Below are 18,940 nucleotides of genomic sequence, written 5' to 3'. Positions count from 1 at the left end.
TTTCGGAGCTGGGGACTGAACCCAGGGACTTGCACTTGCTAGGCAAGCGCTCTACCACTGAGCTAAATCCCCAACCCCTGGCGGTGACCTTCTTATATCACTATGGTGAATAATAATTCAAGACACACTTTTTTTTTTAAAAAAAATTCTGGATGGAAATCCAACATTTTATTTTATTTTATTTTTATTGGAGTTTTTAATTTACATTTTAAATGTTATCCCCTTTCCTGGTTTCCCTTCCAGAAACCCGTTATCCCATCACCTCTCCCCCTGCTTCTCAGAGGGTGCTCCCTCACCCACCCAGCCACTCCTTCCCACCTCCCCGCTCTGAAACTCCCCTACACTGGGGCATCGAGTTTTGACAGGACCAAGGGTCTCTCCTCCTGTAGGGCCATCCTCTGCTACATATGGCGGTGGAACTATAGGTCCATCTCTGTGTACTCTTGGGATGGTGGTTTAGTCCCTGGAAGCTCTTAGGGGTCGGATTGGTTGATATTGTTGTTCTTCATATGGGGTTGCAAACCCCTTCAGCTCCTTCAGTCCTTTCTCTAACTCCTCCATTGGGGACCCCGTTCTCAGTTCAATGGTTGGCTGTGAGCATAGCCTCTGTATTTGTCAGGCTCTGACAGAGCCTCTCAGGAGACAGTTATAGCAGGTTTCTGTCAGCAAGCACTTCTTGGCATCAGCAATATTGTCTGGGTTTTGTGTCTGTATATGGGATGGATCCCCCAGATGGGGCAGTCTCTGCTCCAAACTTTGTCTCCATATTTTCTCCCCTGAGTATTTTTGTTCCCCCTTCTAAGAAGGTCTGAAGCATCCACACTTTGGTCTTCCTTCTTAAGCTTCATGTGGTCTGTGGATTGTATATTGGGTAATCCGAGCTTCTGAGCTAATATCCACTTATCAGTGAGTGCATACCATGTGAGTTCTTTTGTGACTTGGTTACCTCACTTAGGATGATATTTTCTAGTTCTATCCATTTTCCTAAGAATTTCATAAAGTCATTGTTTTTCATAGCTGAGTAATACTCAATTGTGTAAATGTACTACATTTTCTGTATCCATTCCTCTGTTGAAGGACATCTGGGTTCTTTCCAGGTTCTGGTTGTTATAGATAAGGCTGCTATGAACATAGTGGAGCATGCGTCTTTGTTATATCTTGGGGCATCTTTTGAGTATATGCCCAAGAGAGGTATAGCTGGGTCCTCAGGTAGTGCAATGTCCAATATTCTGAAGAACCACCAGACTGATTTCCAGAGTGGTCGTACCAGCTTGTAATCCCACCAACAATGGAGGGGTGTTCCTCTTTCTCCACATCCTTGCCAGCATCTGCTGTCACCTGATCTTAGCTATTCTGGCTGGTGTGAGGTGTAATCTCAGGGTTGTTTTGATTTGCATTTCTCTGATGACTAAGGATGTTGAACATTTCTTTAGGTGCTTCCTGGTCATTTGATATTTGTCAGCTGAGAATTCTTTGTTTAATCCTGCACCCCTATTTTTTTTAAAAAAAAAAGGTTATTTGATTCTCTGGAGTCTAACTTCTTGAGTTCTTGGTATATATTGGATATTAGCCCTCTATCAGATGTAGGATTGATAAAGATCTTTCCCAATGTGTTGGAGAATCCTCCAGTGTTTCCTGTCACTGGTAGCTTTGATGAGAGACTCTGAGTGCAGTACGTCAGCCCTCATCTGCAGGCTGGAGGGCAGCAGAGACATGCTCAAGAGGGCTCCGCGGCCTATAGATTCAGTAGAGTCAGCATTGGGGCTGCATCTCAAGAGTGAGGGGAGCTGCAGAAGGATGTTCAAGTATGGGAGTAATTTACCATGTTTGGGTAGAGACAGGGTACTAAAACCAGCCATTTGAGGGGTTCTATGGAAACCTAATACAATAGAAGCTTCCAAAAATATACATATATGAAGGCGATGGAATGAAATTGCCCAATTACAAGGAAGACAGAGCCCCCAGGTAGACAGACATCAATCACCACCAAATAAAGCTTCCAATATCAGGAGTGGGTTACATCTGATTGAGTTGTTGGTCAAAGGGGCCCCATGAGAATCCCCAACCAACCCAGGCTATTTTAAAGATTATAGATCTCTCTTCCCAAACTGACAGTAAATCCCCCCCCCTTGCCGAAGAAAACACCTAGACAACTCATTGAGCATGAAGAAGTTAAGTTGATGCCTATGTTGAGCCTTTACCCACAATGACTAGTGTTTGTGGTACTAGGAGGTTCTGTGCACACTCCTAAAGGAGAAAGGTGAACACAGACCCAGCTACAAACCCTTCAGTCTACAATGATGACCTCCTTGCAATATGTGCTAGGGCAACCGTGGAATAAAGCACGTATGAGTAAGCAACCACTATTTGATTGGATTTAAGGCCCATTTTATGAGATGGAACCCATCCCCAGTACTGCTTGGATGACCAAGGATCTGAGAGTAGATAGCCCATGGACCTAGGGGGAAACCAAATACTTTTGTTCTGCTAAAGGAACATAGCAATAAAATGACTCTTTAAATTGACAATGTAAAGAGAGTGAGTGACCTTGAACATTCAGTCATTTAAGAGATATCTCCATCAAATTCTTCCCCACAGGGCTATGGAATTTGCAGAAGAGGAGGCATAAAGATTGTAAGAGTCAAAAGAGGACACCAAGAAAAACAAAGCCGTCTCAACACAGCTGGATTGACACATTGGAGCTCTTGGAGATGGGCAGCATGCACAGGCCTGCATGAGCTTGTTCCAGATGGGGTCCCAACGCTGAGGGGGAAGTGGACACAAGCCTCTTTTCCATAACCCTGAAGTGATCTGCAATTGATAATCACTTGCAAATAAAAAAATTAGCTTTCTCTAACAGTTCACTGGGGATACAAACTACTTGTAAAGGGAGGCCCCATACCCAGCCTCTCTTTCTATTTATCTATCCTATTCTATCTATCTATCTATCTATCTATCTATCTATCTATCTATCTATCCATTCATCCACTCATCTATCATCTACCCATCTACCTACCTATCTATCCATCTCTCATTATTTTACAGGTCATTGTGTGCTTGTATATTATGGCTTCTAGATTTGTGTTTTTATGGGCTTCTCTGTGCAAGCACATGTGTCTCTGTGTGTGTTTCTTCTGCTTTTTTTTTTTTTTGGCCCTTTTTCTTCTGTTCATTTGTTTTGACCTATTCCAATTTGTCTGGTTTTTCTCTATCTTATTTTATGCTGTAATTGTTCTTTAGATGCCCATTTGTTTTCTAAGGAGAGATGGAAAAGGTGTGAATTTGGATGGGAGGAAAGGTGAAAGGATCTCCGAGGAGTTGGAAGAAGGGAATCAAAATTAAAATACATTGTACGAAAACAAATCCGTCTTAAATAGAAGAAAAAAAAAGAATAGTTATAAGCCGAATCAGGTGCTCTCCGAAACAGTTGTTTTTAATTTAAAAATTTTTAGGCCTTCATACATTAGCACTGCATATACATCACTCTCACCTCTTCTTTCTTTCCCTCTCTAACCTCCTGCATGTTCCCCACTTCATCCCAGATTCATGACCTCTCCTTTATTATCATTACATGTATGTGCATATTTATACATGCATGTATACATGAATATACAATATATTGAGTCTGCCTAGTATTGCTTGTATATACATGTATAGAGGGTTGACCATTTTGAGTTGGACAACCAATGCATGAACACTTCTCTGAATAAAATGACTCCTTAGTCTCACCAGTTTTGGTCGACCTGTAGCCCTTCCTTTAGAGGTGGGGTCTTGTAGAATTTCTCCAGTCCATTTTGGCATGTCAACTGGTTCTGTCCTCATGCAGGTCTTGTTCATTGGCCACATGGATTGGGCTTCATAGCTGCCCTTTCCCTGCCATGTGTAGAGGGCACTGTCTTGCAGCACGAACCCTGGAACTTTGGCTCTTACCATCCATCTCTTGTCTGCAATTTTTCCTCAGTCTACGTATAGGGATTGCACTGGAGATGTGTCAGTTAGGATTGGGGACCCTACGGTCACTTGTCCTGTCACTTGTCCTCTGACTAGTCACATGTTTTGGCTAGTTGTGGATCTCTAATTTCCATCTGTTGCAAAAAATCTTCTTTGAGAACAGATGAGAGCTACATCTGACTCTGGATACTAGAAATTAACTAGGAATTACATTGTTTTCAGAATATAGCTGTTAGGGTTTAAATCTCGGCCCTTGCCCGGAGAGAGCACACCAAACCAACATGGTTCCACATGGAGAGGTTTAATGAGAAAAGAAGAGTAGAAGGGGGATAAGTAAAGGAGGCCAGCCATGGGCACATGGAGGGAAAGGTGGAGAGAAGGGACAGGGACAAAGAGAGCTAGCAAGAAGGAGAGGAGGGGGGACCAGCAGCCCCCTTTATAGTTGGTCACAACTGGCTGTTGCCAGGCAACTGTGGGGTGGAGCATACCTGGCTGTTGCTGGGTAGCTGTGGGGGTGGAGCTTAGACAGAATACCAGCAATAGCAACAGTAGTTCCTTCTCTAGGTTCCTTGGCCTCACCAGCCATTGGTAGTTGGCTATGTTTACAGAATGAGGCATGGGTTTCCTCCCATTGAGTGGGCCATTACATCCTTCTTAGGCAATCAATGAAAACTCAAATTTTGCCATTCATTTAGGGAAATAAGAAAGGGATGAATATCTAGAGTTCAAGAACATAAAATGTTTTTCTTTTACTACATATGGGCTTGTCAATATACACAGAACCTAACAGCAGAAAGAGTGGGCCCTGATGCTCTTCTTTTGAAAAGAATATGTATTACTATTCATTTGTCAGTTATACCCTGTGCCTGCAATGAGGTAGAGTCATAATAACTTGGGAAAGTTTGTACAGAGAATGATGGTACTGAGCCTTTTAGATTTACGCTATCTTTTTCTACCAAGATGGCTATCTTCGAAAAATTAAGATCTAATAATAACCTGTGAAATGTCATGACATATAGAAAATGAACTACAGTAAGCACTTTAAATATAAGGTGTTTAGAACCTCCAAATAGAAATTATCCTAGCTTAGGAAAATAGCAATAGAGGGGTCCCCTCTAGTGTCCATGATTTCTAGTGTCCACCAGCCACAGCTGGTGGGATAGGGTTACAATACCAGACTTGAGTTTCCACTCATTAGTCAGGACTTACACCCAAGTAAAGAGCAGATTGCTGTTCCCCAAAGTGCCAGTATCGTGCATTGAGGATACTCTGGCAAGCCAGTTCTGGACTCTACAGCTGGCTGGGGGTATTGATTGACTTTCCATCTCTTGGTGACAACTTTCAGTATTCAGAGTTCTGGTGGTCAGGAAGGGGGCTTCCAGGCCACTTCCAGCTCAACTCCTCTGAGCCCTCCAAATCCAGAGGACTTGGTGTTTTCAACAATAGGGCCTTACCTTCAAGTTCTGGGAAGGAAACAATAGCCTTTGTTTTCTGGGGATTTTTCTTAGTCTTCTCAGACACAACAACTTGAAAGGAGGTTTCTTCTGCCTGGAATTGGGAATTTTGCTAGTCTATGGTTTTGGTAGAGCCTCATCCCCCAAGTGGTATAGCTTCATTCAACTATATGATGTATAGTATTTTCAGGAAAATGTAAAATAATAGTTTTCCCATGGCGTTTTCACCATCCGTTAAGTGAGTTTTTCTCCCCACTACCCCTTCCTCTGTCTATGGTCCTCCTCCCTCCCCAATTAAAGCCCCACCATTTCCTACTTTATACCACCCATGTCCTACTATCCTCCGTGTGGAGCACCCTCTTTTTGACCCCTCTCCTACAATACTTTGTACCTTTTTGATTTCCTGGTTTCTGCACTGACTCCAGGTTATATTCTGACATCTGAGGATTTGGAGCTAAGATCCACAAGTCGAAAAGAACACGTGACATTTGTCTTTTGTGTGTCTAGGTCTGGGTTACTTAGCTCAAGCTCAGTAACTCATGTATCCCCCCCTCTTTCCCACCCTCCTTACCTACCTCCCTCCTTAACTCCCACCCTACAGATCAGGATGCAAAGCTCTCAGTTAGCACTCCCGTACCATACCTGCCTGTGTGCTGCTATCACGGGTAATGGACTAACCTTCTCAAGCTGTAAGTAAGTCCCCAGTTAAATGCTTCTCTTTATAAGAGTTGTCTTGGCCATGGTGTTTCTTCACAGCAATAGAATGCTAAGACACCCACATTTAGGTTTTTGATAAATTTCCACACTAGCTTCCCTGGTGGCTGCACTTGCCCACAATCTCATCTCCGTTCCCCAGATCCTCATCACCATTTGTTTTTAGCTGTTTTCTCAGTCTTAGCTGTTCTGACTGGGCTAAGATGAAAACTCAAAATATTTTCAATTTGTATTTCTTCAATTGCTAATGATGATGAATGCTTCTGGGATATTTCTTAGCCATTTTCAATTTTTTCCCTTAGGAACTCCTTATTAAGATCCATAGCTAGTTTCCAACTTGATTATTTGTCTTCTCAGTTTTAATTTTATCTATTCATCTTTTAGTTCTTTGTATGGTCTGGATTTGGGGAAAGGCTGCCACTTCCACTTTGGTTAACATCACATGGAAAGAAGAATGGTATAATATCAAGATGGTTAATTGCCAGGCCCAGTTCTGCTCTGGCCTTCCAGAGTGAACTGGAAGGGTCTTTTTCCTTGGTTCCATTTGTTTTTTACCTGCAAGAGGGGGAAGATTCTATCAGAGGTCCTACTACAGATTCCGCAAGAGCTGTGATCCAGCTAAGGAACAGCTAGTGACCTGTGTATGATTTTTATTACTTATGATTCCTGGGGCCAGAGTTGCATGGGTGGGTAGACTACAGTGTTCTGTGCTTAGAGCTTAGAACAAGGAGAGCCTAAGAAATTGCCAGGGGGAAAAAAAAGGTTGTCCAAACATTGTACCATTCTTTAATCTCAGAGCGCACAGAGAGCTGAACCGATGATATCAAGGTTCTTTTTCTGTCACTCAGAATGCTAATTCTATGCATGGCATTTAACTGTGAAATGTTTCTTTAACTTCAGTGGATTTTTTGGACTGATAACAGTACTACAATGGCCTGCCTCTTGCAGACTGCAAGTTCCTGAAGTTTCTCTTTTTTAAAAAAAAATCTTCTCCGCAGTAGATTAAATTAAGGAATTGTTCCCTATCCAAAAATATGAGCCAAGTTAGCAGATCAACTAGCAAGCTGTGGATGGAGCAGGATACTGACATTTTCTCCAAAGAGAAGCCACACACACACACACACACACACACACACACACACACACACACACGCACATACACACACACATACACACACACACGCACACACACACACACGCACACACACACACACACACACACACACACACACACACACACACACACACACAGGCCAGACAAAAAGAGATCCCCATGGGGTTAGGGGTTTAGCTCAGTGGTAGAGCTCTTGCCTTGCAAGCAGATGGCCCTGAGTTCAGTTCTCAGCTCTGAAAGAATAAAAAAGAAAGAAAGAGATCCTCTGAAGGTGAATCCAGGTCACTCCAGAAGAGTGGCAAAGGCTCTTAATTGTGGAACCATTTTTCCAGCCCCCAATAGTAAGCAATTTTATATCAGTAATAACTTCAGTGTGATTTGCTGAGGTCTCTGCAGAGAAAAATAACTTTTCTAAGTGTAATAAGAAAACCTCAGGAGGTGATCAGAATATAAACAACATCTGTTAGGCTGCATGGTCGTGATAAGCCAATGTGGGTAACAATCGGTTTTTCATATGATCTTCAATTTGGTTTGCCAAAATTTTATTAGGAAATAGTCTTTTCTTTTTCCATTTGTATAGTATTTTTTTTTATCATATTAGGGTTTGGGACAGAAAGAATGAAAATGTTTCCTATGTAATCTTTCCTCAAGATCCCATAGTACCCGTCCTGCACAGACTCACTTTCCTGTGGCAAGCTCACACGACAGCCGTGAAGGGGCAAAGAAACAGATGTTATATTGGAACTTTTATTGTGTTCTCCCCATAGCAGAAAACCATACTTCTACACAAGGCAGAAATCCCCTCTCTGCTCTCTTCATCAATGGATCAGTCCATTCACAAGCATGGCTAAACATCCCCCAAATGCCATGGAGATGTGGCAATGTATCTCCTCATAAGAACCTACACTAATAATATCATGTATTTTTTTAGTAGATTTCATAAGATGAAAAATGCCTCTTTCCTAAGTCAGTCCTACCACCAAAGCAAAGCATGTTAAATATTTCACATCTTGTAGAACATCTTTGTTACTTACCTGACTCTCCATGAGGAATCTCAACTCTCAGCCTATTTTACAGGCAGGTTTCTTGAAGAGGCTGCCTTTAGACATATCCTGTTGTGATAAAGGCCACATAGAAACTAGGAAGTAAGACTCCATTTCAGGATATTATAAGTCCTCCAGACCTTCTCTTTCTGACCAGGGTTGCTGTTTATATGCATCTACGTATTTACATACTTAGGACTCTGTTCTGTTCCTGTGGGGCATGACATTGGAGTTTTGATGAAGACTGCATTAAATTTGTGAGTTTCTCTTGGTAAGATAGCTACTTTTTGCAGTATAGACTCTGCTGATGGGCTCCTAGGAAGTCTGTGCATCTAGTGTCCTCTTCAGTTTATTTCTTCGGAGCTTTATAGTTTTCATTGTAGAGTTATTTAACCTTCAGTCCCCTTTCTGTTCTATTCCATGACTTGTTTTTAAACTGGGTTGCTTATTTCATTTGCGTTTAGATTTGTTCTAGCTCTTAATACACGCTAGGCACTCATCCTCTGTCAGCCGTATCGTTTTTGTTGACAAAGATTTTTTTCCCCCTATTCCGCAGACTGCCTCTTCGCACCACTGGTAACTTCCTTGACTGTACAGAAGGTTTTAAATTTTATGAAGTCCTACGTGTGTCAGTTATCAGCCTTCTTTTTGGAGCTCCTGAAATTCTATTTATAAAGTCCTTATCTCTGCCTGTAAGTGGAAGTATATGCATTAATATTTGCTCTGGCAATTTAGGGTATTGGGTCTGATGTCGAGATCCTTGATCCATTCAGACTGGAGTTTTATGCAAGGTAAGAGGTCAGAGAGTCCTTTCATTTCCTCCCTCCCTGCCTCCCTGCCTCCCTGCCTCCCTGCCTCCCTGCCTCCCTGCCTCCCTGCCTCCCTGACTCCCTGCCTCCCTGCCTCCCTTCCTTCCTTTCTTCCTTTCTTTCTTCCTTTCTTTCTTTCTTTCTTTCTTTCTTTCTTTCTTTCTTTCTTTCTTTCTTTCTTTCTTTGTTTCTTTCTTTCCTTCTGTGCAGGTTTTCCAGAACCATTTATAGAAAGTATAGTCTTTACTCCAATGTAAATTTTTGGCATCTTCATGAAAAAAAAAAATCAGGTAACTGTGGTTCCACAAAGCCAAGTCATAGTCTTCTACTCTACACAAGTCTATGCATCTTCTTTTGTGCCAGTACCATGGTCTTTTTATTCCTATGATTCTGAAGTATAATAGAAACCAGGCATAGTGACACCTCCTGCAGTATTGTTCAAGATTGTTCAGCTATTCTTCATCTTTTGTGCTTCTGCATAAATGTTGTGATTCTTTGTTTTATGTCTGCAAAACAAAACAAAACAAAACAAAACAAAAACAAAAGCAAAAACAAAACAAAACAAAAAAAGGTCCCGGCACTACGATTGGAGCTACATTGACTATGTGGACTGTTTTTATAGGGCAGCCATTTTCACAAATGTTAATCCTGTCAGTTATGAAAGTGGGTGGACTTTCCTTTTGGTGTCTTCCTTCTTTTTTAAGCATCTGGAATGTTTTATCTTACACGTCTCTTGTTTGCATGGTTAGGTATACTCTCTGGATTAGTTTTTATGTGGCTATTATGAGTAGGGTTGCTTTCCTGGTTTCCCTTTCAACATAATTGTGATTGGCATTTAAGAAGCTACTAATTTTTGTTTTAATTCATGTATCCTTTCACTTTGCTGAAAGCATTTACCAGCTCCAATTTTTTTTTTGGTGGAGTCTGAGGATCTATATCTTGTGCATCGATATTAATTTTTAATATCTTGCATACAGAATCATGAAGTTTGTAAATAGAGATACATTGACTTCCTTTTCAATCTGCACCCTTTTTACCCTTCTCTTGTCTAACTGCTGTAGCTAAGCATTATATTAACTAAGCATTATATTAACTAAGAGTGGAGAGAGTGGACACTCTTGCCTTGCTCTTGACCTCGTTGTGAATGCTTGAGTTTTCCTCCATTTAGAATGATGTGGTTGTTCTTAACACTTTTCGTGTTGGAGTATATTCCTAAATACTCCTAAATTCCTGTATTCCCAGACATGCTACAACTTTTGTTATGATAGATGTTGGACTTTTGTCAAAGGTCACTCCTACATTGAATAAGTCAGGTGATTTCTGTTTTTGAGTCTACTTATATGATGGATAACATTCTTGATTTAAATGCATTGAACCATTCACTGGAATGAAGCCAATGTGATTATGATGAATGGTCTTTTTGTTTATGATCTTGGAAATGGTTTGATACTATCTTATTAATTTTTACATCTGTGCTAATCAGGAAGATAGGCCTGTAATTTTCTTATTCTTTGTGTGTGTGTGCAAATTTGAATGCCTTCCCTTTCTAGTTAAGTGATGCTGCTATCAGTTTTTTGAAATTCTGGTGAAATTCTATAGTGAGTTCACATGGTCTTCAGTCATTTTTTAGATGGGAAACCTTTTTATTGTTACTTCAATCTCATTGATGGTTTGGGGTCAGTGTAAATTGTTATTTCATCTTGGGTTAATTTTAGTATGTTAAATGCATCAAGAATTTTTTTCATTTTATATTTCCTAATATAATAAAACAGAGGTTTTAAAAATATTTGACTTTCTGAGTCTCACTGATAACTGTTTTAATGTCCATTTTTGTTAGAAACAAAAAATTTTCTGTTATTTTTTGTTAATATGGCTAAAGTCCTGTTTATTTTTTCAAAGAATCGGTTCCCATTACAGATTCTTTGAATTGATGTTGTTGTTCATATTTTATTATGAGCTAGCACTTACTTTTTTAAGGCAAGTGCTATCTACATCATATCCACAAACTTACTATAACGGTCTTTGCTTTATCACAGAGTCTCTTTCTTGCTTTTTAGATAGTTCTAGGAAAACTTTTCTGCTGGGGCCAGACCCGGTGAGGGTCTTCTTTCTTGTTGGTTCTGCTTGAGGCAGCAGAGCCAGCATGTGTTGGTGAAGGGTAACCACTTTGTCTTATGAGATATTTAGGGTTGCTGTATAATAATAAAAGTTTATTATCTAAGTCTAAGTTTCTTTGCTACTATAGCTGACCTGCCTTCTGTGTTACTCTGAGGCCAGAAATGGCAGTCTCTGGCACTTAGCACCTCATCCTAAAACAGCAGGAGATAAAGTAAAGGATTAATTGCCAGAGCCTTTTCCCTTTTGTCCAGATGCCTCTTGCTTGTCAGGCTAGGGGAAAGTTTGGAGCAATAAACTTCTATTGAACCAAGAGAAGTGAATAGCACTTGCAGAAGGAAAAACTTTTACATAGGCAAATATGGATTAAATTTCCATAAATTCATATACAGATTCACAAATGTATATTTATATATTTCCATTAACCAGTTGGGTCCAGATTGCATACAGTCTCACAATTACATACTTACAAACATCCATACTTACATACACATATGGAGAAAAAGGCCAAGCACTGGTGCAGAAAGAACTCACTCATTCTGGATGAAAAATGAACTCCAATATTTACTACATAAAGAAAAAACTTCTACTCTTTAATTGCCAAATGAATTAAACCCAAGTTTGTAAGAAGAAAGCTTTGTTCCTTTTAATAAGGCTAAGCCTGCCTTGTTATTAAGAGGAGACCTGTTCTGTCCCATGATAAGGAGAAGCCTGCCTGCCCCTTCTTCTTCTCTATAGCTTCTTCTTTTTCTTCTTTCCCTCTGTATTCTACATATCGCTCTCTTAGTATTTTAAGTTACCTGGCGTCTCTAAGTTGTTCCACTCTGCATTCTCCTTCCACTCTTGCTCTCTACTCCTCTCCGATGTCACAATAATGCTCTTACTCTCAATGTCTTTTCTCTCAATGCTATGCCTATACTTCTAAGTTCTTCTTGAGTCCAGTTCTGTCTAAAAAGTGTTCTGTCCAACAAATTCCCCTCAGTTCATTTCTGACTCTTCTCTTTGTCCTCAGCACTTATATATCTTTTCAGAATACAGAATCATATGGTAAAAAGTTCATTACAAGTTTACACATAAAATTCAAATCATAAATCAAATAAGAAGCTTACAACAATGAATGTTTACATGCATATTCATTAGGAGTAATTATCTGGCTAAACATTCATCACCTGTTACAGCTCCACAGGTTCATTGAAAGTTAAAAGCCATAACTCAGTTATTAGTGAAGTTTTATATAGATATAAAAGTTTTTTTCTGTCCTGGTTCCTATAATAAATCATTAGTTCCCTTTTTATGATCTTTGGTTAATGGTTTTACAACCTCTTGGAATGTACTCTGAATAGTAGAAAGTCCGGTTACTATCTAGAAGCAATTAACTGGTGACACATGAGAGACTGACAGAGTTCTCATTGCAGTTTTGACTATCAAAAAGAACCTAATAGCAGTCCCACTAAAAAAGAGCTTAATAAATACTGATATAATTTTAGGAATTCTTAGAGCATAGTTATCAAGAATTAAGAAGTCATCCATTTGTTTATTTAGCATCACTACAAAACAATATGTCTTCATATATCTACAGAGATCTACTCAAAAGCATGAGCTAATACCCAATGATCGTTATATATGTTTAATAATAACAGGAAAAGCATATTAATAGCAAGAATCTTTCCTAAAATGATTTTCTCCTGAGCCTTGTCTACCAGAGTTCTGTAATACATGTTAATCTAAGCCAGTCATCTCAAGAAGATCACCTGCTAGTTATTAGTTTGTTCTATAATGACTCCTGACATTTTTCCTTACCTCCCAGATTTCTTCAAGGATGCATTGACCAATGAAAAGTGCATATTGTTAAGTTCTATGTGGTTGTAGCTTCTGTAGTGTTTCGTGATACTGTTCCTAACTTGAATCCATCATGGTCTGTTGAGATACAAGAAAGTGTTTTATTATTTTGAGTTTGTTAAAACTTGGTTGGGGGCCTAAATCATGATCTGTCTTAAAGAAAGTTCCATGGCTTCCAAGAATGACTATTAACATCAGTCGTGTGGCTATCTCTTATGCATATTTGGCCTGGAATTGTTTAAAGCAGAACTTTGCTAATTTTATTTTGATTAGATAATCACAATACAGACAATACAGTTCTGTTTGTTCTTTTATGGCATATTTCTGAATCCTGTACTATTAGAACCTTCCAAGCACATGTGGAAGGGTAATGACATGAGTCTTTACTGGAGTCCATGGTGGTTCCTGCTGTTCCAGTGGGTATGCTGTGCAAGCTGGGGGCTTGCCTGCCTCAAGGGTCATTCCTCAGGATTGGGGCTGCATTCACATTACAATCATGCCTTCTTTGGATTTCAAAGTCATTCCATATCCCAGTGAATTTTCAGCCTGTGGATTTGGCAAGTTCCCACCATTCTCTCTACAAGACTTTCACCCAGAGATAGCAAATGTCCAAGTCATGGGGTGACATCTGAGAATGTCAGAAAGTGGTGGGAAGTGAACAGAGCAAAGAAGTCTGCACCAAGGTGGAAGGTTGAGGAGTTGGCCCTCTCCTGCTTTCAGAGCTTTCTCTGTAGTAAACAGCCCACAGGAGGATGAAGGTTGGGAAACCAACTGAATGGCTGTGCTCAAAGAGTGAAGACTTGCTGTGCAGCAACCCATAGGTAGAACAGAGGGCTCTGTAGGGCTGAGCATCCTGTCAAGTGCAAGCACCTGGCTCTCAGGCTCCACCATAGTTCAAAGGTGATGGGGTTTCCTCCTCGCCAGAAGTTGGCAGAACTGACCACAATGCTCTTTTATTTGCAAGTCTTTATTTCTAGTGATAGAGTTTTAATAAACGTTTTCAAAGATAGAAAAGTTTTTATTTAAAATTTTAAGTTTTAATATTATAATATATTATCATTTATTCCTAATACCCACAGATAAGCATAGTTCTCACCACTGACCAAAGAAATTTCTCTCTGGAACAGACAGAGAACATTACAGAATAACCTAACTGATTAAAACAGATCTGGTTCAACCCATACACCTATGAAATAACTCCTGCAACTAAGATAAGGTTTTAGAAATACTTTCTCTTTCACCTTGGGAGGATAATTTGTCTATACTTATGACAAGTATAAGACTCTATTTCTGGCATTGATTTCAAATTTATCCCCAGGATTTTCCTCATCCATACAGCACTATACCAAGATGGTTGTCAACAACATGCCATTTCTCTTCTTTAGACATCATGGATCTTTATCAACACTGTGCATTCATGGAGTACAGGAGTCTATGATAAATATTATTGGGATCTATGACGATGTGGAGTCAGATTCTCCTGGTGGTTGTTTTTTGTTTTTTGTTTTTTTCCGGAGCTGGGGACCGAACCCAGGGCCTTCTGCTTGCTAGGCAAGCGCTCTACCACTGAGCTAAATCCCCAACCCCTCTCCTGGTAGTTTTTATTGGATTTTCTCTGTTTTTCTTTATGAGTACCATGAGCTTTTGCTTTTTATCTTTCTCTCTTGCACAAATCATAGAGGGAAACACTTTAGTTTTCAGCCACTAACAAAAGCCAATTTCTAGACTCAGCCTTACAAGTGAGCTTGCCTTAGAAGAGTTCCTCCTGGTATGTTCTCAAGGGAAGTACTTGGAATAGTGGAGAAGTAAGCAAGAAAAGGAAGCATTTGTACTACTTGGTAATGTCAAATCTTGTGACTGGCATCTCTATGGTGAGTTATCTTCAGGCGTGGGAGGAAGAGATAAGATTAGGAGGACCTCAGAGCTCCTAGATTAAAACCAGCATCCTCATGTTCTGCTGAATGACTTAGTGCATGTATCCATGTTCTTCCTCTGAGGCTTTACCTTAACCCCTTCCACACACCATTCTTCAAGGCAAACTAACATTTGGAGATGGAATGACCTAAAATACATTTCACCTGCCTTCTGTTGCATCCCCTGCAGGACTGGGTTGAGTGCATCAGGCTTTCTGCAGAGATGCTTGACTCCTCTGTGTTCTGCCCATACCACTGTCTGCCTGGGAAGCTGAGACCTGTCTTATGAACCACTCAGTCTTCTCACAGATACAGGGAACATTATGAGTCCAGGAAGTGGACAGGCTCCCACTGCATCCAGTCTCAGTGTGTTCCCAACACTTTTCTACCAACACATTCACCAGGGAGGGCAGACATCAGCACGGACTGGGGGAAGGTGTTTCTCGTATGCAGAAAAGTTCTCCTTCATTAAGCAGGCAATGTGGATTTTAGATGATTTCAGGAAAATAATGTAATGAGGAAGCCAGTTTCCTTTCTCCATGTTCCAACAGTCATCCTGTCTCTAGCCAAACATGGTAAATACCTCCCATACTGGAACATCCCTCTGCAGCTCCCCTCACTCTTGAGATGCAGCCCCAGTGCTGACTCTACTGAATCTATAGACCTCGGAGCCCTCTTGAGCATGTCTCTGCTGCTCTCAAGCCTGCAGATGAGGGCCATATACTGCATTCAGAGTCTCTCGTCAAAGCTACCAGTGACAGGAAACACTGGAGGATTCTCACACAGGACAGTAGTAATGTACTTTAGCGTTACTTTTATGCAGGTGTACCTCCGTTATTATTAAAATTTTCTTTGGATTCCAGAAATTCACTGTTTTCCTGTTTCCCTCTCACCCGAAACAGATCTGCATACATCTCATTTGAAAAGAAGAAAAGCACATATTATATTTTTGATACAGCGTGAAGCTCAGGACGCTGTTGACAAGACCCCACATTGAACTTCTAAGCCTTGGACAGGCCCTGGTTCTTTCTGTGATCTCAGCCTTGGATTTCTCCTGGAAACATCCTGTGATGATGTTGGGGTGATGATAATGATTTAAAGGTCTTCTGAGACATGTGGGGGTAAGACAAATCTCCGACATCATGTATCTCTCCTCTCTAGGAATGTTTACACCATCTCCTACTGAGAAAAAGGGAGAAGCCAGCAGGCCAGATAAGTAAGGACAGGTAATGCCTTTTGTGACTTCAGCCACATTTCTGCACCCAGTGCATATAAATGAGGAGATCAGCTGAGCTCTCAGTGGAGGCCCTTCCTGGTAAGATGAAGTCCATCTTCTTCAGCCTTTCTCTGCTCCTCCTTCTGGAGAAGCAAGCAGCCGGGATAGGAATCTATGGTGAGTGCAGGGAGCCTCCTGGCAGAGAGGCGCTTAGGGAGAATGTCCATGAGGGTGTTCTGGCAGTGAGGAGAACCCTCCATGGGGTGATCTTCTTGATGGACTCTGAGTCTTCTCCACCCACATCCACATGCCTGTGGGAACGTCAGTGGGTTGATGGGGGAAATTCTGGGATAGACCTGAAAGGGAGCAGAAAACTTAACTCAGATTCTTGTTATCCATTACCAGGTGGGACAAAAGGACACTTTCTAGTAAAAACATCCCCACTCGTATTTATCGATAAAGGCCAGTTCCTCTATGGACACAGAGAAGAACAGGAAGAGGCCCCTGAAGAAAGCATCCTTGTGCAAACTAAGCACCATGTATATAGCCAGGATGCTGACGCTGACACGGCAGAGGCTCACGGATCACAAAAGCAGACAGGTTTGAAGGAAGACATAGTGTGTGATGAAGAAGATGAGCTTGCCCAACAAAAGTCCCAGCTGAAATCCCAGTCACAAATAAAATCCCAAACCCAAGTAAAATCCCATGAAGCCCAAGTGAAGTCCCAAACAGGGCAGCTAAAGACTGCAGGGCAGGTGAAATCACAAACCAAGCTGAAATCCCACGGAGCTTCTCTGAAGTTCTACAAAGCACCACTACATCTCCAGAAAGATGTTTCTCAGCAGCAAATCAAGGGCAGAGGATATGACCTACATCAAGACCTTCCCCAAGTGCGCCAACAGCATGCAAATGTTCACAGACTCAAAAGAAAGCTTGGCCAGTCCAGTAAAACGGTAGCATTCTTACCCATTAGACACCGCTTCCAACCCTATCATGGGTACTTTATGCAATTCCAAGAGCATCTACATGGCAGTGTTCATCACACAAAATCTTTCCACCATGGTCCGGGAATGTGCTACTGTCCAAATGGAGGCTTAATGCTATACCAAGGCACCTTCACTGAGTAACACATTCATTAATCTCTCAAGAATTAAAACACGTGTAGAGGTAAGTACTTTGCAAACAGAAGAGCTGTCTACCTCAGCGTTTCTAGGTGGTGCATGGTGGAGTCCCTGGACCCCTGTGTGATTGTAGCAATACCTACAGCAATGGAGTTGCTGAGTTGACACTTTATGGAGTTGAGCTCCATCCCCTGCTCAACAACGGAAGTACCTGGTAGAGGCAGAGAAAGCTACCTGGGCCATCAGTGTGTCTCAAATCCCTCTCCTTAGTGAGTGTTTGCTACAGGTTGATTTTGCACAGACGTAGCTATTAATTCTTTGAACATCACCACTTTACAATCAGTAAGTTTAAGATGCATTTTGGTAACTTCTTATGCTTTGGATTCACAAGGCTCAGTTACAAAGCGTTATTGGTTTTGTTTCCCATAGCACTTCATGTTTTTCAATGCCCTTTAGGGTTCACTTATACTTTGGAGACCAGGGACCCTTAAGGTTTTGTGGCATCTTTCTGAATACAGCAGATAAATGAGCCCCAAGAACCATCCTTGTTTGTGATGCAGGGGCTGTGGAAGTGGGGCTCCAGGGTGCTGGAGAAGCATTTACAGGGGTTGCTTGCTTTGTCAGGAGAGAAGTCTGAAGCCTGGGGAGTAAAGGGGGTGCTGCCTTCATGCTTGCATTAAGGGACACTTCATGTGAAGAGACGGCAAGCAACAGAACTGTGGGTCCAGTGGTCAGTAGTGGCCAGTACCCCAAATGGCTGCAAGTTGATCAAACGAGAAGGGACTTAGTCACACTTGCCCTCTGCTAGCTCTCACTAACCTGTGTTGTCATCTATGTCCTCTCTCCATAGGAGTCACCTGACCTGTGTGGACTGTGCGGTTCTTAAGATGCTGACTGCCCTGTGGTCCTCAACACCTTGCACGGATGCCATGACCCACTCACACATTCCTTCCAGAGAGACTTTCTAAAGTTGGAGCAACCTCACGCAGGTGCTCTCCAATAAACAGAGCCTTCCTGACATCATTTGCCTTTTTAAAAAATGTTTTTCATTTGAAATAGAATCATATCCCTTTCCCTGTTTTTCTTCTCTTCAACCCCTCCCCAGCATCCTTTTCTGTCTTCTCCACAGTTCCCAGCTCTGAAGTTCGTAACATCTCTGTTTTTGAGTGTCGTTTTTAAATACCTATATATGTATGTATATTCATAAATATATAAGTACAACTTGCTGAGTCTATGTTGTTTTTCTACATATGATTATGGGGATGACTCCTCTGAATTGTACAGCTAATTCTGGGGTTCATTCCTGGGAGAGGACAATTCTTCTCCAAGCGTCATGTGCTGCCTTTTCTTCTTGTTTTGGTGTGGAACCCTTGAGTCTTCCCCTTTTGTTTCAGTATATACTTTGATATGGCCATCATCTTGGTCTTGTTTATGAGACAATTTCCAGTAGTTGCTGCTTCATTGCAGGCCTCCTCATACAATCCTTTTGGTTTTTCACTTCAATGTAACCTGAGTCTCAAAGTCAGGATCTGTGATGTAGACCTGGAGTCTGGAAGTCCAGATCTCTGATGGCTTCCAGTGGAGATGGTCTCTGTGATGGCCTACATTTCTTTAGAGAGGTTCTCTAATGAGGAGTGGCAGCTCCAGATCT

The 18,940-nt window shown here is 41.2% G+C and overlaps 1 protein-coding gene across 1 annotated transcript; it reads left to right on the top strand.

Moving 5' to 3' along the window:
• Positions 1-16,249: 16,249 nt before the first annotated feature.
• On the top strand, positions 16,250-18,522 carry Svs3b (seminal vesicle secretory protein 3B). The gene is given in 3 exon segments (NM_001102417.1): positions 16,250-16,345; positions 16,574-17,335; positions 18,140-18,522. Coding segments are annotated over 2 exon segments (795 nt in total). The 5' UTR covers positions 16,250-16,272; the 3' UTR covers positions 17,296-17,335; positions 18,140-18,522.
• Positions 18,523-18,940: the final 418 nt, after the last annotated feature.

The sequence above is a fragment of the Rattus norvegicus genome, chromosome 3 (assembly GCF_021556685.1).
Source record: "Rattus norvegicus strain SHRSP/BbbUtx chromosome 3, alternate assembly SHRSP_T2T, whole genome shotgun sequence".
Lineage (NCBI taxonomy): Eukaryota > Metazoa > Chordata > Mammalia > Rodentia > Muridae > Rattus > Rattus norvegicus.
Note: the sequence above shows the minus strand (reverse complement) of the source record. Positions and strands in the feature narration are given on the sequence as shown.